The sequence below is a fragment of the Atractosteus spatula genome, chromosome 2, assembly GCF_055471065.1.
Source record: "Atractosteus spatula isolate fAtrSpa1 chromosome 2, fAtrSpa1.hap1, whole genome shotgun sequence".
In the NCBI taxonomy this organism is placed as follows: Eukaryota; Metazoa; Chordata; class Actinopteri; order Semionotiformes; family Lepisosteidae; genus Atractosteus; species Atractosteus spatula.
This window is the reverse complement of record NC_142707.1, coordinates 57,475,313-57,498,034: the sequence shown is the minus strand read 5'-3', so window position 1 is coordinate 57,498,034 and position 22,722 is coordinate 57,475,313. Positions and strand designations below refer to the sequence as shown.

The 22,722-nt window shown below is 35.8% G+C and overlaps 1 protein-coding gene across 1 annotated transcript in view; it reads left to right on the top strand.

The window, feature by feature from the left end:
- Nucleotides 1-22,722, top strand: part of LOC148839924 (tyrosine-protein phosphatase non-receptor type 14-like) — a 104,540-nt gene that overhangs the window by 52,317 nt on the left and 29,501 nt on the right. Inside the window, exons 3-6 of the mRNA XM_088909289.1 lie at nt 4,309-4,478; nt 15,758-15,855; nt 20,007-20,074; nt 21,868-21,938. Of these exons, the coding sequence (XP_088765415.1) occupies nt 4,309-4,478; nt 15,758-15,855; nt 20,007-20,074; nt 21,868-21,938 (407 nt within the window). The remainder of the gene's footprint in view (nt 1-4,308; nt 4,479-15,757; nt 15,856-20,006; nt 20,075-21,867; nt 21,939-22,722) is intronic.

Genomic DNA, 22,722 nt, shown 5'->3' with positions numbered 1-22,722 from the left:
TAAATTCATCCAATATAATTAATACAATTAAAACAATAGTAGTTAGTCTGTGCCGGTTAACATTCCAGGACACTTCTGGGTGTTCATTCAAAAGCAACCATGTGTGAAGTGTTGCGTTTCCATTTCATAGTTGGTATTTCTGTCTAATTATTTTGTTAGGGGCTGTACATTTGACCCAATGTGAAATGTTCACTCCAGATATTACATATTTTAACATAGATCTGATCCTTTTCACTTATTTAAAATTGTGATTTGTTTCACATTGTGATGAACAAAAGTTAACTTGTGTGCTTTTGACCTCAGAGCTTATGTTTTTTTTTACTTGCCATGGAGAGGCACTTCTGAGGGTGTGTGGTGAACACATAAGTACACAAGCTTTTAGTTTTTGCTTTGACTGAGAACTTTACAGTTCATAACGAAATGAGCTAGATAACTTGAGGCCTCATCTGTTTAATACAGATTTTTATTTCATGGAATATGTGAGCTGCTTCATTCTTAAAAGCTAAATGACACCTTTGCTGTTATTTTACTGTAGCATCACAGGCAATTACAGCTTACTCTTACAGCTTCCCTCTGAAACAAAGCTAGGGAGTATAGTTCTGTGAAAAAAAATATTTCCCCCCTTTCAGATTTTCTGATTTTTTTGTGTATTTTCACCACTGAATATTATCAGAGATTCATTTGAATCCTAGTGATGTACAGTATAAAGGGAACCTGTGTGGACATATAACAGCAAAGTCTGGTGCTTGTTTAATTTATTACATAAAGTCATCCAACATCCAAATTCCCTGTGTGAAAAAGTTAACACCATCTCAGTTTAATCAATTAAATTAATGGGATAACTAGATCCAGCTGTGTGAATATTTTATAAAACAATCAGGGCCAGCCCTGATCTATGTAAAACTCACAAACTTTGACTTTCATTGTCACAAGAAGTTCTCGCCACACACAAACTAGAGGCGCTTCATGCCACTCTCAAAAGATATTTCAGAAGACCTTAAAAAAAGCCATTGATGCATTGTTGCAGTCTGCAAAAGGCTATAAATCTACTTGTAAAGCTCGGGGGCTCCACTGACCTACAGTTAGAGAAATTATTAACAGTGAATCTTAAGGGTGACCGTCCTGCCAAAATCACTCTCCAGAACGCAGTGTTAAATTAGACCAAGAAGTCTCAAGAAACCCAACAACACCATTCAGTAATCTGTTGGTCTTTTTCTCAATGTAGCTAAAGTCACTGTTCAAACCTCCACCACCAGAAAAGCAAACAGAAAAAATGGGATTCGAGTGAGAGCAGCAAAGTGGAAATCATTGCTTACTAAGAAGAACATTGATGCTCCTCTCAAATTTGACAAAAAGCACCTGGATAATACTCCAGACTTCAGGAGGAATGCTCTATGGACAGATGTGTTAAATGGGTGCTGTTATGTCTTGTGAAAATGAAATGCTGCATTCCACAGTAAGAACCTCATATCAGCAGTGGAACATGGTGGTGGTAGGGTCATGGTTTGGGGATGCTATGCTGGCTCAAGACCTCAGGGTGACTTGTCGTCATTAACCCCATAGTAATGTTGTGGCTGGACCTAAAATAAGTAGTTCATCCTAGAAAATCCTCAAATGTTATTGGGTTGAAGCAGTTGTTCATGGAAAAATGGTCCAAAAATGCTACAGAGCAATGCGAGAGACTGATAGCCAATTACAGGAAGTGTTTTATTGCAATTATTGCAGCTAAAGGTGGAACAACCAGTTGCTGAATCTAACTGTTAACTTTTTGAAACAGGGACATTGGATGTTTATGAAATAACTGAAACAAGCACCAGACTTTATTTGTTCACTCAGACTTCTGTTATACATCATTAGGACCAATGTGAATCTCGGATAACATTGAAATCTAATTGCAAATACTCATAAAATCAAATGGAATGAATGCAGAGAGCAAATGTTAAATGTTTAGCATTTGCTGTGGGGTTGAAACTTTGCATTATGACAAAATCTATCCTTTGATTGCTTTCTGACTTAAACAGATTAAGAAGACCACAAGAATTGTCAGGCAGCATCCTCTCAATTTAAAATTTAATCAGTTTTGTAATCTAAAGGTGAGAAAAGATACTTTTACCACACTTTCAGAAACCAGAAAAGGCAAAAAAATGAATGCTAAACAATGAATGGTTTGCATTAACATTTCTCCTTAGGAAACAAAAAGTATTTTTAGTAGTGATTTTAGATAGTGGATAGTGAGGTTTGATACATAAAGCAAGAATACTAAAAGAAATGTATCTTAAATAAATCACTGGGAGAACATGAGATTATCCTTTACTAAAGTTCAACATTGTTTTAGGTCTCACCCCATCACATTGACAAGATAATTAAATGTATAAGAGGAAGTGAAATATATTCCACTGTAGTCTTAACTTGAATTCTGGCAACACTTGCTCAGCATAATTTATGTAATTGGGAAGTTGTTTGTTTGGGTTCCAATTTTTTTTGGTTCCAGATTTTTGGGTTACAAAGTGTTTTACTAGGCGTACCTCTTAAGTGAAGCGAAGAAGTGACGGGCTCAGCTAAGTTCTTACCTCCTAGGTTAACAGCCATTGCTCTATCCTCTTGTTGTCTGTGGCTATTTAGTGGTGCTAATATACATATAAGCATTGGAAACAAGACTTGTACATTCTTTTTATTTATTCTGCTGTTGTGCCTACCGGTAACACAAATTGTAAGATGGTGGTAGTAGATGCAGTAAATACCATTTACTGATCAGATCAGATGATCTAAGGTTGGAGAAACTGGAATACATTTAGTACTTTCTATTACTCTATAAATAAGTTAGAATTTGGATTGTATCTTATAAAGCAGATCACTATACCGGAAAAGTAGAGAAGGAGGATGATGAACCATGTTACTTCTTATTAAAGGATTAAGAGCAAAGGGAGACCCTTAACAGAAAGAAAATGCCAATAGTTTCTTCGGACGAGCTCAAAGCAACTAGAAAATGGTCAATATTTGTTTATTTTAAATTGACTTCAATAAGGAAATTGATTTAAATCAATTTAAAATAAACAAATATTGACCATTTTCTAGTAACTCCGACTGAGTTACCTGATTCCTGAGGTGTGTGTGGCCATGCTGCCTGCAGCAGAATATCAGCGACCTACAGTATGTGTTTATTTTAAATCTCGGTTAAAAACCGTAACAGTGTTTTGATTTTTTTTTGTAACAGCTTATTTGGTTTTAGCTTGCCACATGTGCTGCGGAGAATGACTTGAAATCCATTGGATGTGACACTTGGCTAAAACGTACTGACCTACCATATTAATTTCACTCAAGGCTCTTATTCCACCAAAGTCACAAGTGAAATGTTCAACTCCTTGGAGTACAGAGTTTGAAAGTGACCTTGAAGCGAAATCTGAGAGATTGATTTTGTTTATTTTAGCCTCATCAAAAGCTTGTACATGTTCTCGTGAATTCGAAAATGCAGTGCCAGTTATGCAATAATGAAATGTATGTTTAATGACGGTTGAGCACCAGAAGTGAGATATGTTATATGGGATTTTTTGCCACACTGTAATGCAGTGAAATACGGTTCACAAAGTATTGCTTACCAGAGCAGCTACCAATAGCTGTTTAGTGTGATGATGACATTCCAGGACATTTTAAGGAGGCGTAGCCTCAGGATTTCTCCCTTCTTCCCCAGAAATTCCTGATGCTAATTTTGCCATTATAGAAGGTAAAAGACACATGGAAGTATCACGTATCTATTTTTGTTACCCTGTTTATTTTATATATACAGCCTATTTATATAAATGTTCAAGATAAAATATTTGAAAATATCTAGAAGGCCAACATATTCATTCAGGAGATGTAGACAACGCCCATCAACCTGATACATTTGCATGATTCAGTATGAGGGGATTCTCATTTTTGGGTTTCAGAGAATCATAACCCCAGACACCCTGACTGAGGACATGAGTGGAAGGATGTGCAAACACTGGCACTAAACAGAAAATTGTCAGTGGCATGAGGTCATGGGTCAGAGGTTACCTTCCCTCTAAAATGTTGGAATGAAACCTCTGTTATATCCAAAACATTTATTTATAAGGCATTGCACTATCTAGAGGACATTTTCATGTCTAAGTTGCATTTGAACTGTGATAATTTACCTTTTTGTTTTGACAGAAACAGAATAAACCATACTTGGGTGGTTTCTGCTGCTCTAGTTGAAAACACAGCAAGTGTCTTTGTTTTTAAACCCCTCCCCCACCTTGGGCTGAGCAAATGATTTTGATCTGTCCTTTTTTTGCTTTGCTTTTTCAGACACACTATTTTGGCTTGTGGTTCCACAGTAAATCACAGCTCCAAAGATGGGTGGAGCTGGAGAAAGCCCTCAAGAAGCAGCTGGACAAATTTGGCAATGAGCCTCTTCTTTTCTTTGGTGTGATGTTTTACGTGCCAAATGTCTCCAGACTCGAGCAGGAGGTCACAAGGTGCGTTGGCAATTAATTGCTTTTATCATCAAGGCATAAACAATGGCAGATGTACAGCAACATGAGTTCAGAGAGGAGGAGTTATGTTTCTTAACACTGCTGTTTTTAAGTGAGATGGAAAAAAACTTTCTATTTTGAAATATGCTGCTTTAGTTAATTCCTAGAATGTGGAGTATGTGTCCACCAGCAAGGTAATGTTCAAAGCTTTTTGCACCTGAGCAAGATATGATTCTCGCTTTCTGATGTTTCTTAAAATTATAATTAAAACAAATCAGGATATGATTTGGCTTTTATAAATCCTTTTTTTGAAATGGGAAATTTAGTTGTGTTTTATAGATTTTTTTAAAAAGGCTGCTGTCCTTTTAACATGGTTTTTGTGTGGGGGTGGGAAGGGGAATTGTTTAAAATCATCAGGTTTTTTATGTATATTCACAATCATTACCTTTTAGACTGTTTTCTACAAGCAAGTGAACTGTCATTTCTTAATATTCTTGTATGCCATTGGTACCTGTGTTTGTCAATTTGTTTTTTAAAAATCATGTGTCTTTTTGTTCAGTGTATAATCAATGCTATCGGTACTTTATTAATAAAGACAGGAGACTGGAGATGGAGATTAACCTTGCTCTGGAAATTTAGCGATTCTACTTTATTGTGAAAAATATTAAGATTCTATGGGAACAGGATATTGAAGACTGTGAGTTAATGTGGTTGGGAGTTGACGTTGCTTAATGAGATCTCTAGTGTATTTAAAAGACTCATGTTGAGTTTCTAGAGTATGCCATCATTGCCACTGTTTTTCGGCAGGACCGGTGATCCAGGGCCTTCACACTTCATTGAGGGTCACCTCTTTGCTGAAACAGATATGTAGGTCAACAATAAAGCATTAACAGCAAAGCTAAAAGAGTAATGCTTCTCAAAAGATCAAGTGCAATGGTGTTTTTTGAGATTCTTGGCTAGTTTTCATCAAGAAAATTGCATAGTGGAAAATCTGCTTTTACTACAACAGTTTGTAATATGGGGGACTTCTGTTATCGTTATAGAAATATTTTTTGAAAACATTTGTGGTAGTACTCTGAGATTGTTCTTACAGAAGAGCATCTGTTTATTTACTTTTGGCAGGTCACGTTAATATTAGTGTGGGTTCTTTTGAAAGGAAATCCAAATTCATGTGTTGTATGACTATAATAAGAAGTATAAAGACAATAGATAAAAATACTTAAGTATTAGAACTAGTTCTAGTTTTCCTTTTGTGAACAGACCTTGAAAGACTTTATCACTACACGAGTGCATACAGCATTTTATCATTTTTAAATATGGAGTGAAAGTTGAAAGAATAAAATAAGTCTTTTACTTTTGCTGTCAAACATATCTTTATGATATGATGAGCTTGTACATGCTTGTTGAAATATTTGTCATTTTTGCTTTGAGTAAACATGTAAGTTAAAAAGTTTAAAAAAATCTTAAACCAGACAGTGAACATTTGCATTACATGAAACCTTCCACATAAATCTAAACCCACACAGGTTCTCAGGTGCAGGCTGGCAAAAATTCCAGGAATTGCTTCCTCAGCCCGAGTGTATGAAGTTAAAAGTTGCGCTTGGGTAGGAGGACAATCATGAGCGCTGTGGAAGTTTAAAAGAAGCGTTTGTGTTGAGGCCCTTGTGCGGTTGGAAATCTCAAAAGAATTTTGGCATCAGTTGCAGCGTAGGAAGATGCACAATTCCTGTGTGCTGAAGTGTTAAAGGCCTGTTTCTCTGTCTTATCTTTGACACCCCCCAGTGCCAGTCTGTGGCATCAGCTACTCTGAGACAATACCTTTTCACTCCAAAAAAACTCAAATCCTCCAAAAAAAACTAGGATAAAGATCAGAGTAGCTGTGGTAGGAAAAGTAGTTCAGGTGGGTAGCTGCGTCAGCATGTGTAGGCTGCAAAGGAACAAGTAATAGGTTTATTCCATGCTGAAAAAAAGAAGAAAGAAAACACAACGTTTTTGCCGTGGAGCCTTTACACCTGAAGAAGGCTCCACGGCCGAAACGTTGTGTTTTCTTTCTTCTTTTTTTCAGCATGGAATAAACCTATTACTTGTTCCTGTGGTAGGAAAAGCTTGTTACTGTTGAGAACAACCATTAGCAGTAGATTTAGACTCATTTTTATGATACTGGTAAAGAGAAGAAATACAATTTCTGATTTTAAGGAAGTTTTTGGTGTTTTGTTAGATTTCCTATTTCAAAAAATTATTAAAACAATCGATGCCTAAAGACTCTCAATTTAAAAAAAAACTAAAAAAACTTCACCTTGCATGAAAACAGTACACATGTAAATGAATTCTGCACCCTGTGGTTTAGTTATGACGAAGTGTAAAAACTTAGGGAGAACTGCCTTGTGCTTGTTGTTTTATACACTGATACTTAAAATAAGGTTAAACCTTTTGATTTCCAGGCGTAAAGATAAATTTACCAGCCTTTCCTGTCCTCTCATTTTTTGTAAGTTTTTAAATGTAGAGCAGAGGTCCATCTTGAAGTAGAAAAGCATTTTGACACCTGGTTAACTTGCAAAAAAGAGGCAGTTTAAAGTGTTGGGTTGATTTGTTCACAAGTCTGGGGGAAACTAGGTCAAACACATTTCCTTTGAAGTTAATTCAAGTGTGTGTGATTCATTTACATCTTTGTCCTTGCTATAGTGTTGATTTCACACTTGTAAACACTCCACAAGTGGAGATGAGTACACAATACTGTTCCAAATATCCCAAAAGGACAAATGTCCTCAACATATTGTAGAGCTGTTTATGTACAGTTCTTAGTGTCTTAAGATGAGCTTATTGCTTTATTACACATGTATCCTAGGAAACAAAGTGACAGATAACTAAAGTAATGAATATTTTGAAATTCTTTTGAACTATGCTTCCTTCCTTGTTAAATAATTTGTTTATATAGCCAAAGGCAATTATCTTTTTAATAGTTCAGTGATGTTTATTGCAATATGAACCACAGGGCTATGTACAGTAGCAATTTGACAAATGATCATTTATAAAACATTTATGAAATGTACACACTGTTAAATAATAAAGAAAAACCTTTTGATTATAATGCCATAGCTCTCTTTATCAAAATGATTTTCCTGCAGTTGAAAAGATATTGTTTCTATTCTGTTTTATGGTGCATATGCAGATGCAAGAGGCTAGATAGTAAATTGGAATGTGTTAAAACACAAGTATGAATACAGCCTTTTTGAGACCATTCATACAGATTAGTTCATCCACATTGTAGAAAAAAAAATTAAACAAGATACTATTTTTAAATTTACGAGCTTTGCAATTTAATTTTTAAATGTAATTTTGTTAAATTCCTTTGGACTATAAGAAGAAAATAGTTTGCAAAAAAATTAAGTTTATGAAATTTTAATATTCTTGCCTAAAAATATTCAAATCTTAAGTCAAATTTGTATTAAAAAATGACAATGTACAAAAGGATTTTTTTGCCCCACAATTAAAAATGCATAAAAAATAAAACACGTTACCCCAATTAAGCTTCTGTCGTAATAAAACTGCATTAAATTTCTAAGTTGCATACAGTAAATCATTTCTCTCAAAAGTAATAAGGTCTTTCTTATGATGTCCCATTTTACGACATACATTTTTAACTTTAATGATAGGACTCAAGTTCATATATTTCTTGTTTTGTTTTGAATGGGTAGATTAGGTTTATATATAGTAAATATGTATTGCTACTTCACGTGTCATGGCAACCTTTCAACAAAATGTGAAAACTGTTGAAAGGGTCTGACTACTGTTGCAAGGCTCTGTACCTATGTAGAGTGATGTATAGTTTTGACTAAAAAATTGTAAAAAGCAAGTTATATGTTCAGTTTTTGGTTTTCACGTTTAAAGATAATGTTTATTAGATTAATGTGTACTTGTCTTTGTATTTCTAGTGAATGTTAGCTGTGTTTAAAATGAAATGCCATTCACTTAGTTAATCATGAATCCTATGGCTATAGGGTATTTACTAGAATTAACCTGGATCACATACCTGTATCATTTTATGGGTTAGAAAATTGAATTCCCCTTTATAAAACAAGTAAAATTATAGTATGTCCTGCTATTATAAATACAGTTTACCTGGTAATTTATATATCTGTATATCTCTGTCATTTACTAATCAATTCATCTTCTAAAGGAAGGGGAAAATATACGTGTCAGGTTTCAACGTTTTTCATTAGCCTTTCTTTTTTGTTATTGTTGTTTCTTCTCTTTCTAATTTTACATGATAAATGTACTATATTAGCTTTATCATATTAATTGAATAATACTTCCCTTTTTCACGACAGTTTAAGACCACAGTTTGCTGGCCTTTGGAATTTCCTTTTACTGTTTTTTTCCTCTTTAAAATCTGTATGAGATACTATTGTTAAAAGTATTTCAAGTAAGCAATGTGCCTCATTGCAGGCCCGAACAAGACCAAAGGTGCATGTGCGAACATGTAGGCTGTGGTCTGTGTGCTGTCTGAATATGTGAAAACAAAGTGAGAACACAAGAATTAAGACACTGGCTTAGAAACATCCTGGATTTGTACAGTTTGATCCCCCTTAATGTGATTGAGGCAGCCAAACAATTCTGAACAACACATGGCTAACTCTTATCTCAAATATAAAGGTGTGAATTGTGGGAGATAAAATACTGTCTCACCAATATATGCTTACCATTAACTGCATCAAAAACCTGATTTAGAAAAGAAAATGCACACTTATGTTAAGTACCAAATATGTCAACAGCATAACCGCAAAAATATTTCTGAATATACAATCTTCAGTTTAATTAATGCGCTGAGAATATAGGCAGTCCACCAAAAAATAGAAACATTTGAGTGAATAAGAGGCACAGTGTACATTGAAAACAAAGGGGTCCACACAGGTGTGGCTCATGCATTCATTAAGCAAATATCATGCTTAGGGTCATGTTGGACAGGCCAGGTTGCTTATAATTATGTTTAGCATGGCTACAAGAGAAAAAGGTGGTATCTTTAAAATAAGGGTAATTGTTGTGGGTCATTTGGCAAGATCACTGTTTATTAATGATGTTTTATGATCAGTGGTGTCCAAGGTAATGGATCTCTGAGGGAACTAAGGCAAAACTTACTCACCTTGAGACTGTTTGAAGTTTCTGACACTGCTCTTAAATGGTTCAAGTCTTACAGTACCTCACTGATCGCTGTCACTGTCTCCCCCTTGGCGGATTTAGCTCCAAAATTGGACTTACTAAGTTTGGTGTTCCTCAGGGCTCGGTACTGGTATTTTCAGCATTTACATGTTCCCATTTGGTCAACGTTTAAAATAACATGGCCGAAATAATCATTTCTGTGCCAATGATACTCAAATCTATGGTCAAACCAAACTTGACACTGATGTGGCTCTCTGTGTTCTCTCTAATTGCATCTCTGAAAAAAACACGGATGACTCAAAACCTCCTTCATCTAAACTGTGACAAGACTGGTAATGCTTATTAGCACCCCATCAACTTTTATAAAATCAATGCAATAGCCCTGTCTGTGGATGGTACTGTACTTGAGCTTCAGTCAAACTTGAAAAACCTGAGGGTAATATTTGGTTCAGGCTTGATGTTTGATCCACATGTGCAACATATTGTCAAAACATAATTCTTTCACCTCATAAATATCGCCAAACTACATCCTATGTTGTTGCTAACTGTTGCTGAAAAGCTGGTTATCGTATGAGTAGTAACACCAATGTTATTTCTTGGCCTTAGTCACCGTATTCGGGCTCAAGCTTTTATGGGATATTCTGGAATGATGCCCGAGACTGTGATTTCCACCTTCATTGGCCAGGTGTTATTTGATTTGACTTTCTGCAACCCTTCAGCTGAGTTCCAGACACATTTCATGGGTATATTGATACTGTATGATGTGATGGTTATGCGCCTTCTCCTTCATGAACTACACGGGTATAGAGATGTGTATTTTAAGCAGCACTGCTACACTCTCTGTTACGGCACATACAGGTCCTTACTGGCTGAATGTGGTGGCCTAATGCCCTCTGATATTACGTTGGTTCTTACAATTTTTGTCTGGTATCCTGTGTTTAAAATACATGTTGTACATTTAATTATCTAGTAGTTTCTATTCATCTTGTAGTTGCACACATCTGTGAAAAGATTATTAGAGTTACTAGAAATCAACTTTTTTGCCACTGAATATTAAAGGAGGGTGAACACAGAAGAAACGCAGTACAACGGAGAAGGTCAGAGAATTATCAGAGAAATTATGGGGAAAAAATATTGTCCTTGGCAGCGCTAGTAAAAGCTATGATCCAAAATCCTCGTGGCACTGCAGTTTTAATTATGATGTCCGTCTATATGAAGTTCAAAGCAGATGGGATGTTTGCTAACCCAACAGGAGAGATTTTAGAGTGAACAATTGTATTTATTATTTACCTATATAGAAATTTCCTTCCACAGCAAAATTATGGATTTACACTACCTCATTTCAAAATAAAATGGTAAAAACATAAGCCTTTCCTTATACCTTATGGTAAGAAATCACAGTGAGTCTGATCCCAAGACTTGATTAATGTAGTGCATTCAATGAGGCTGTCATTAGTAGCCAAGACTGTCTGCTGCAGTGGAACTGGGCTTTTAAAAATGATCACAGAGAGGAAATGTGATGATGTGTTAATATTGACAAAGTATCCTGACCTGTGATCTCCCAGGACATGGCTTATATTTGTCTGACTGTGTCTGTAATGTCTTTTTTGAAACCTGTTGACTGTGAACACCCCAGACAGTGAGCAAAGGTGGGCTTATTTAGTCCTGCCACCAACATACCAATGGCATGAAGGATTAGCAGGGTGTATTGGTGAATCATAAAAATGACACCACAAAACATTCAATCCATATCCAAAACTCATATCTATTTTCTATAAACAACCACAAATAGACGACCAAGTTTCTTTTCATGCTAAGTATACATTTTCATGATAAAATGCGTCTTCAAATCCTTGAGGTTTTTTGGCCCTGTGTCATTTCATTTGTTTTCTTCATTTACTCAGATTTAAAAACCAGTGATTCATCAGCACTGCATTTTTGTGGGTTGTGGTTTTCAGTACAGTTCATTTAAACCTCTGTGGTGAACTTTGTCCGATGCACAAAGCGCAACCAATATAGACACCACTGGGTGATTGTCCTGGTATGTAATTAATTCTAATTCTAACACTAGTGTCTCAGTTGTGTGATACCCTGTCTGACAATCGTGCAGAGGAGGAGCACTGACTCACAAAAATAAGAAATTTCTGCATTAGCTGCGCGGGTGTATTGATACTGTTTGATGTGCTGGATATTCACTTTGCTTCTTTTACATGTGCTATGACATATTGCTGTGATTGTTGACCTTTACTGCAGCCTGCACCCCTTTGGTACTCAAAATATGATCAATTCATTAAAAAAATGTTGAAGTAAGTCAGTTCTTTAAATGTAAAATATATCATAACAATTGAATTAAAGAGTTAGAATGATATACTGTATTTATTTGAATTTTGCAGTAAAATTATGAATACATGAAAAATGACACACTTTTAAGTTTACCTTAACCAGCAGCCATATCACCCTGCAACCCACATCTGGCAACCGACTGAAGCTAAGCAGGTTTGAACCTGGCTAGTACCTGGATGGGAGACCTCCTGGGAAAACTAAGGTTTCTGCTGGAAGAGGTGTTAGTGGGGCCACCAGGAGGTGCTCACCCTGTGGTCTGTGTGGGTCCTAATGCCCCAGTGTAGTGATGGGGACATTGTACTATAAAAAGGCGCCGTCTTTCGGATGAGACGTAAAACTGAGGTCTCTGTGGTCATTAAAAATCCCAGGGCATTTCTCAAGAAGAGTAGGGGTGTAATGCCGCCATCCTGACCAAATTCCCCATGGGCATATACCAATCATGGCCTCCTAATAATCCCCATGTATGAATTGGCTTCATCACTCATCATAACACATCATCCAAGTGGGGGCTGCACATTGGTGGTGGTGGAGGGGAGTCCCCATTACCTGTAACTTGTTTTGAGTGGAGTGTCCAGAAAAATGCTATACAAGTAATATATAAGGACTTATTATTATTAATTATTACCTTAAAATATGAGAGTTTGATTAAACAAAGTAGTCGTATTGATGTGCCTGTGATTAATTTGTGTTTTTGAAGATTTATCTTCTAAAAAATTATAAGACATGTCTGAAACCCCCAGAAAAGACATCTCATGCCTCCAGGGAGTGTGTGCACCCTATGTTAAGAACCACTGCTATAGAGGTATAGATATATACAGTATATTGTAACCAGTATTTCTGCCCCTAAGGAGCAGTTTCTAGTTGTCTGTGTAGCTGAATAATGATGCATATGTATACCTACTTAAACTAACTTTTATTTGTACATTACAGGAGCCCAATTTAAAACATCTGAAAAATATATATTTTTTTGCTTGTTGCTTTTATTATGTCACTTAAACATGAAATGGTTTAGACTGTTATAGGCATTATGTCTTTGCTCTAGTTATGTAACTAAGGATTATCTTGGAGGTAGTCCCAAGGTCTGCCAGCCACACTTTCACAGATAATTCTAAATTCATTCAGAATTGTCACCTGACCTTACAATGTGTAGTGTTACAATCATCAGAGCCTGATCTCTAGACCTTTGTGGGAAAAAGTGCTACCAGGAAGGAAATCCAACGTGATCAAGGAAGACAGGGTTCTTGTGATTTTTAACTTTGTCACTGAACATTGCATATTTTCCCTCATTTACTGTTCAGCCTCTTTCCTTTGAATGTTAAGAGATCGATTTTTAATCAAATTTAGTGATAGGCAATATCAGTGTATTTCATTGACATTGGTGAGTGTTTTTGAGCTTCAGGTACATGTTAGCAAGAGCGGTGCTGTTCTCATGTGTATGCAAGCAGTCATACCTTCATGTAGTAATCAGATGAGTACAAATAAGTTCTATGTAAAGAGACAGATACTTAAGTGAGTTTGTAATTCTTCCATGTTTTCCAACTGGGACTGTCATGGGTCTTATCTCCATTACTTATCAGCTTTTTATCAGCTTGGAATTTCACAACCTCTTCAGACTGAGGTATTTGTTATTTTCGACCTGGTCTTAAAGACATTGTTTTGAGACTTTATTTTCAATAAGGAATGTATATATTTTAAGTTGGCTTCAAGTTTTTAAAAAATTAATACAGATAATGTAGTAAAAATCCTGTGCCAAGATGTTTTGAGTTGATAAAAAAGGGTAATGATAAATAGGTCACAATTTATGGGCCATCTGTGTAATTGTGATTAAATGATTAATCACATGATTAAAAAAACATTCCACACTTTCTAAACTTTTTAGAAGTTCCAATATAGGTACTAATGTAATAAGTAGGGTATGGGTATGGTTGCAAGAAATATGGAACTACGATATTTTAAGTGAATATAGTGTGTGCGCGGATCCTGCTTAAGTGCATTAGTATCAGTGAGCAAGTATAAGTGTTTTCATTCTAACATTTGATATAGGTTTGCTAAAACGTATTACTGTTGAGTTTTTAAACAGGCACACACTGAAGATTTGCTCCAGTCCTCAGATACAGCCTTAAAATGCTGAGATAACACTACTTTAAGTACAGTGTACCTGTTACTTCAGTTCTTGCATTTGTAAATAGTTTTATATTAAGAGTTCTGTATTTAGATGCTTGTCATTACCACTAGACCAGCAATACTATTTTATACTAAAACCTAGCTTTTGTGCATCATAGAAATGTTTTATTATTTTTTAAATAGTATATTTTTCTAAGCATATGAAAATTCACAGTGAATAGGAAGTACACTTAAGAAGTTTAAATTTAAATACTGTGAAGAGATGGGGATAGAAGGATAAAAAAAACATAGGTCGTTATTTTGTTTCAAGCTAGTAAGTAGCATTGTATGATTTTCAAGCTGCAGTCCCCTCCCTCCTCCACAAGACAGATCTTTTTTTAAAATATGCTATTAAGGCTGCTCTGACTAAGAACACTTGTTTAGTAACAATGATCCCCCTGCCCCACGCGCGCATTTTGTTTTTAACTTTCAATTTTTCAGGCTAGTTATACTCTATTTCCATTTGGCAACATTAAATTGAAAGATCTAATTCGTTATTTACAGTGGGTTTACAGAATGAGCTCTCCAAACAAAGGCAGTTGCACAGAATTGTTTATTTAGCAGTTTTAATTTTAGAAGCTCTATTCTTCTAAAGACAGTGAAGGCCATGCAGCCACTCCTTCAAAAGAATTCGGCTCCCAACTAATGAATAGTAGTGCCAGTAATTGTATTCCTTGAAGGAGATCTCGCACAAATAGACCCTTGTAAAAAGATGTGTTGACTTCTTGTATAAATTCTGCTCTTTCCCATTGAGTTATTTGGAATTTTCTCTGAAAACCACTACATTTCCATGAAATCCAAAAACATATGCAAGAATATGAGCTGGCTCAGGAAAATATTTCAAAACGTGGATGTGGGAATCCAATGACTGTATATTTAGAAAGATGTACGTAATTGATAAATAGAATAAGTTTGCTGCCTACAATACTAATGCTATGTGCCTGGAGTTTGTCTGTTCTCCCCATGTTCGCATGGGGTTTCTCTGGGTGCTCTGTTTTCATCCCACAGTACAAAAACATACTAGCAGGTTATTTGGAAACACGTTTTGTCTGTGTCTGTTCTTTCCGGTGCCTTGCAATGGACTGGTTTTCCAGCCAGGACGTGTATCCTGCCTTATGCCCATAGCAGTTAGAAAATGGATGGATGACAGTACAGTGAAAATAATGGAATAAAATAATTAAAGAATAACTCTAGTTAATGTGGATATTAAACACTTTTCATCTAAACAGAAACTTCTTATATCAGCAAAAAGAAAATCAGGTCAGGCTTAATCTAAACAGTAAAGTTTGCTGGTTTTTGCAACTGTTTGCATGTGCATTGAATAGAAATGTCACTGTGCTCACAAAATGATGAGTAACCATAACCATTTAAGCAGGCTTAATTTGTTATACCGAAAATTAATGTTTAACTCATATTAAACTAGACTAGTGTTTATTATTAACACTTAAAGATAGAAGCATACTATACATGTCTGAACATAAAAATAATAAATATATTTTTTCATCACTCACAACTACATAATTATTGATAAAGTCTTTAATTATACCTCTAGCCATTTGAAATGTATGTGCCAAAGTTTTCAAAGCAATACTTGGAATCATTTTGCTTTTTATCTTTAGGTATCAGTATTACCTCCAAGTTAAAAAGGAAGTTCTTGATGGACGACTTCAGTGTACGGTTGAGCAAGGTATTAGACTGGCTGGTTTAGCAGTACAAGGTAAGTTTTAAGGATATATCTTCATAAATTAATTGCAAGATAAGCCACTCTAATTGTTGTCTAGTTGGTCAGAGCTTTGCTGTACTTTGAATAGATTGTAATAAATTGAAAATTGAAAACCAATAATGTATTTAAAAATTTGCATGTAACTGCTTTGTATTTGGAAAAAATACTGACTCATCAAAGGTTTTTTATATTCTGCATCTATGTTAAACTTTAAAGTTTTTCTTATTGTCTATCATTTAGACCGATTGGGGAGTAATTATCTTGATAAAATATTTTATGTAGACCCTTTCGTTTGAAGACATCTCAAAGTGCTTCACAGTAGAGGTAACAAATCAACAGTATATGGTTAGGACGAACATGTTGAGACGGAAAGAAAGCATTTCTGTATTACAAGTTAGGAAACCTTACCTGAAGTGCTGTTTCACATGTATTTTCAAACGTTTTTTGAAGATAGAGACGGGGATGTTTGTATGGCCTCAGGTAGAGTATTTAACTCGGCACATTTAAGCACATTTCAATAAAAACGACCATCACCTAGTGCATGGTGTCTTCTCATTGTGAAATGTGGCAAGCCTGAATTTAAAGTGCAGAGCTATAAAAAGAGAACAGAATACTGTATCTCTGTATAGTTCAGCAAACTTTTGAGGTGAGAAGCACACTGACTGATTAGCACTTTGTACTTCAGGAGAAGGATTTTGAATTTATGTGACACTGTGAGTCAGTTCAAGGAGGCTTGAACAGAAATGATATTCATGTGAAGCATGGATCTGTAAGAGTCTATCAGCCAAGATTTAACCATACTGAGGTCTGTAGGTGGCCTGCTTAGAAGCACCAGCAAGCAGTTCATTGCATGAGTCCTATCTTGACAAGCTTGGAAAAAGGAAAGGCACAGTTACACAGGTCCAAGCAGGACACCATTATAATATTTCAAACATGAGGTTGTCATTTTAATATCTGATAAGCAGCATGTAAGAGCAGTCAAACCTAGATTTCTGTCTGCCTCAGTCTGCTTGTAAATCAGAGTGTCATCATTGTAACATAAGACGTTCAATGGTGTTGGATGATCTGGTCAAGTGGTATCATGTATGTACTGAAGGGAAGAGAGCCAAAAACAGTCTTGGAATTCAACAAAAGAAAGTTCCTCCCATCTATGAGGATAATGAGTACAAAAAAATATTTTTGGATTAAAAAAAAAATTTAAAAGAGATTGAAATTTGTACTGTCATTCCTGGCTTTACACTTAACTGATAATGAAAACCATTCACAAGGTGTAAAATTTGTAAATCGGAACTATAACTCCCCTACGACCCCATGTTAAATTTTGTACTTGTGTATGACTGCCCCATGACACATCACAACCTGTCCATACATTAAAAAAGGACACCAGCAGAAAATATCAAGTGGTAGTTTGCCTCAAAATAGCTCGTTATCATATGAACAAATCTAAACAGCATATACAAAGCACTAAACAAGTAGTGAAATCATATTAACCAAATAGAGAGGTATTTCACAAAGCAATTATCTGTATAACGTCAGTAAATATGTGGAGAAAAGTCTGTCCTTTTGGTTGCACAAAGCAAGATTGAATTGTATCCAGCGAATTAACTATGGAAACGCATCTTCTGTGCAGTTTAGTTCAAGCCAAGTCTGACTTTATAGTTAAGAGCTCAGGGGTTAATCAGTTCCCTGCAAAAAATGACATCACCATTTCTTAAGGGACCCAGCTGACATTGGAGCAACTGCCAGGAGAGCTTCATGGAAAGAAGATTTAGAGAGACTGTACAAACTGATACCAGCCACAAGAATCTCTGCTCAGTGACAGAGTTTGAGTTTCTGTTAAGGCTGAGCAAAACTGAGTAGTATTAAAATATATACGCTTAAGAAATCATTAATGTAAATTATACCCTATCTGCTGTAAAGGTATCTTTCAAGTAAAAGTTTAGCAGTAAATGTTTTTGGTGATCACTTTCTCTCCTGACTTTTGTTTTAAAGTTAACTGTATCCTTTAAGAGAGGTGACAGCATTTTTTGTAGGGGACCTATGATTGTATAAAAGAAAGAAGAATGATCTCACCTTTCAAGCTTCAATTTAATTTTTAATGTAAAAATAAAGAATAGATCTCTTATCTTTGATACTTTGACTCATAAGTTACAAGTTCCTTAGTTTCCATTTGTGTTCTTTGGTCCTTGTGTTGCTGTTCATGCAATAGAAGTCAGATGCATTGGTCTATAATTACTTGGTTCAGTGATGTGGTACTACATTGAAAATGTATTTTTTCAATAGGTAATCGATACAAGGGTCTTATCCAACTGTCATGAGGGAAGTTAGGCAATCCGCTTCAACATCTTTATAGGGCAGCTTGTCCCATACTCCCACAACCTATTTGTTTAAGAATGTATTTTAAGATGTTTTTAGTGAATAAGGTGTTTTGCAGTATGATTTCTCTTTACTTTGAGATGAACCCACTTAATGCTTATCAGTAATGAATAGCTTATGTAGCGCACTGTCCACATAAAGCCTTCTGCAATGCCAAGGTGGATAGCAGTTATGGGCTCTTTAGTTTGGACCTTGGTTTAATGTCTATACAAAGTATAGCACATTGTACAATGCAGGTTCCCAAGTCTCATTACTGGGGCATAGCGTTTTTGAAAATCTGGTCTAGTCGGAAGATGGGTCCACCCTTACCAGTTAATATAATAATCTGGAGATTCTAGGAGATGTACAGGTTCAGTCACCACTTCACAAATATATATATATATTATTCCCTGGGAATCAATCAACAAGAGGGGGATCAGAACCATTTCCTGGCTCAAAGGAATGTCCTTCACTAACAGGCTAAAAGAACTGATGCGTCTTAGCCTTGAACAGAGCAGAGCACAAGTGGCCCTGAGTCAAGTATGCAAAAACCTCAATGGCAGCTGCAAAAGCAACCCAATGGACTTCTTTAGAGTCAACAGTGAAACGCGAACCAGAGGACACAAGTGGCAATTGTGTAAGTGCTTTAAAAGTGAAAAAAGGAGATACTGGTTTTACTAGTGTTGTAGTACTCTTGAGACCATATTTTTATGGTCTTGGTTTTGTCATGGACTTGGGTACGTTTGCACTCCGTCTTGTCACGGTCTCGGACAAGGGTGGAATCTGATTTTTTCCCGAGACCAGTTTAAAAAAATAGAACACATGTACATCTGTTGTAGCCTATTTCGCTGCTCCCTCTTATAAATGTATTTCTGCCACTAGATTAACATTATGATTGCGTCATATGCATCCAGTAATAACCAATGATTGTCCATTGTCCAAGGCACCACTTTTTTACGGGATGTTGTCTGTACAGTAGACTACACATCACTATGCCAAAAATGTCATCTACATCGTCAATAATTCCATTCTGTATGTGAACCACAAAGATTTCATCAGCAAAAAGACACTGAAAAAAAGACATACTGCAGAGTGCAAAATTTTCAAAACCTCAATAACTGAGACCAAGGGGAAGATTTTCCATTCATTTCACCTACTATACTGAACTGGTCATATTGTTTAAACCAACATGAGCCTAGGCCAATAATTTAATGAGTTATACTTGATATATGAGCTGATTGCCAGTTTTGTTACTGTTTAGAATGTTTGTGCTAACACTTTACATTAGGCACATTCATGATGATGGCATTATATAACTATTTGCGAATGGGTCTTGAGTTACACACACATTACTTAGGTCTTGTCTTGGACTCACCCCCACTAACCTCTTCCCAGACTCGGTCTTGTCTCGGACTCGACCCCCTGTGGTCCCGGGCTAGACTCAGACTAGGTGGTCTTGACTACAACACTAGATTTTACACAACAGTAAAGGGTTGTGGGAGTCTGGAATAGGCTGCCCAGAAATGTTGTTGAAGTCAATACTCTGGCTTTTCATGGATCACTTAGCTACTAACAAGCAGACAGGCTTACATTTAATTTTTTATTATTTACAAAGTGGCGTTCACACCTGCCTATTCACTGATGATATAAGTCAGAATAAAGTATGCCTGCAAGTCCATGGTGGAAGCTACACATGTGAATCATTTGTAAGTGATTATGATTATGATAATTGATAATTATTGTTTCAACAGTCCTTACCTCTCATTTTTGAAACATTCATTTTTCTCCAGCTGATTTTGGAGACTTCAACCATTTCCAGTCCCAGGATTTCCTCAGGGAGTATGTGCTCTTTCCAGTGGTAAGGATAATTAATTAGCTATTGTGTCCATAATGTCAAGTTTGACTTAATTCACAAGGAAATACTTTCTTAAGGAAAAACTGTTTATCTTCATAAATACATAGATATAGATAGGTATAGATAAACACTGTTTAAACCATAATTGCATAATGTACTGTAGTATAGAGATCCAGTGTATAGTTATCCTCAAACCATAAAAACAGATTAGTACTGTATCTTTTTATCAAATCTAAACAAGAGGTTAAATAAGATGCATAAAAATTGGCAAAACTATAAGATGTTTTGGATTATGGTGTCAATCAAAATATTATTGTATAATTCGATTATCACAATTGCAAATGAAATTATGAATACTTTGATTCAAACGAGTGGTTGCACATAGAGAAAATGTGCAGTGTAAAATGCATGCATCATAAGTTCGCAAATGGCGACCTTACTGTTGCTTCTATTTCGTTCTAGTAATATGTTTGTATTTTCAGTTTTGACCCTTCACACTCACATCAATCTTGCATAAAATGTGTTTCTGGTGTTAACATGTTCACTTGGCCTTTCAGAGGTTATTTTGTTACTTAATTATTCATTTACCTGATGTACTTATCTGGGTAACTTACAAAATAAAGTAAAAACAGCCTTCAAATACAATGCGTTATTGTGATTTTCAATTAAAACCACAGACAGCTGCTGAGTTTTTTACCTAATAAGTCCCTCAAGGAGTTTACAGGTAACATTAATTGCTAATAACATAGAGCCCATTTAACTTGCACATTAGTTTTGCAGTTTCACAATTAAGCCCAGAGTGGATTTTCTGTTGGTGCCAGTTTATTTTTGCCTGAATAAGTTCAAACAGAATATAGATGCATATATAGAATAAGTGCAAGTACAGCATTTAAAATCATTGTATGTAATAATTAGCCAATCATTCTAAATTGAGAAAGAACATTGATGCTTCCTGATAGATTGAGATCTAGTGAAGACTGAATAACTGTTAATTACCATTTAAAGGTAAGGAGGAACATAGGTAATTTGAAAATAAACACAGAAAACAAAGATCCCAAGGTACTTGAATAATCATTAGCAAGAACATATGTCTATCCTCCAGTGCTACTGGTTGAAACGTTCCTAGTCAATCTTTCCACTTCTGTTATGAAGGGTATTAGAGCCCCAAGAAGCATACCTGCAATCAAGCAAATGGCAAATTAAGCGATTTAAAGAAAACCTGTCTCTCCTGAGAGTGGCTGAACCTTGTCACACCTTTCATTTTTTTAAGAGAAACACCTCTAGGCTGTGTCAACAGGGCTCAAGCATTTTATGACTTTTTGTCATGCTAAGAAGGTATAAAAACAGAGAGGTTAGGGAAAGGTTTGATTTGCACCCACTGTAACTTGCAAGAATGTCAGTTCTTCACCTTGAATGCTCGACTGAGTCGAGACAGACCCTCACAGGTGTGTGGCTGCCCGAAGGCACGTATTCTGCCTTCTCTTATTATCTCACCAGAACTGCTGCATACTTGTCTGACAGAAACAAATATAACAAGGAGGCCCTGCAGTATGAGGGAGGGGGACAGAAGCAAAACCTCTGCCAAAAGGCTGTTTTCTCAAGGCACATGAGTCCTTCTGCACTGTCAAAAACTTTTAATCTGAGGTTTAAAATTATTTTTCTGGAGTACCGTAGTACAGCACATTTGTAATCGGAGGTTATAGTTCTATGTATTACAATCTTGAGTTTTGTATTATGTTTGTTTTGGGCTTCTAAAGGGTGCCATGCATTCCGACAGTACATTTTGTTAATTTCAGAAATGGACCCAAGATGAAGAAGTATTAGAAGAGCTGACTCAGAAAGTTGCTGAAGAACACAAGAGTCACTGGTAGGCCCATGTGAAGGAATTCAATTTCATTCTGTGGCAGAATATTCTGTGCAATCTTCTAATAAAAAACATGATATTTTTATTTTCAGATGTGAAATGGATGGATATTTGAGATACAAAATATGAGGGATTGCCTCTGCCTTGTTTCTTTCTATAAATACTTGCATATTTTACATGAGTGCAAACAAGAGAAAATCATACATACCATTTTGCATGTTTGATCCTCTGATCTAGAAATGAGACTTAGACTGAAGAAGTGGCATAATCTTACAGCTTCTCTCATTACCCTTGAGGAGCTTAACTAGAGCTTATCTTAGATAAGGCTAAAAAAGGGATTATCTTAGATGTCAGATTCTGATGTTTAGTGTAGGACAATCAGGTGGGCACTGTTAAATGCAAAATTTTAATAACATGCTAAAAATGTTCCATACACAACCTGAAATTTATTTTTTTTCTTCTATATTTGCATACTCTGTTGAGCAACATAACAGTTATGAAAGAATGCTGGCCATTCGGCCCATCTAGTCTGTAGTAAGTAGCTGATTGATTCTAGTACTGTAGCTCATCCATATCTTTCTTGAATGGAGTCTGGGTATATCGGCTTCAACACCATGGGTTGGGTAGCATGTTCCACAAAGCCTTTAGATGGTTTCATCTGAAAATGTGCTTACAAGCTATGCCAGAATCATTGATATAAATTAGGAAGCAGGGTGGCGCAAATAAAAATACCTCCTTTGCTACATACATCGCTCCAGTTCTGAAAGATACAGAAATGATCTTACAG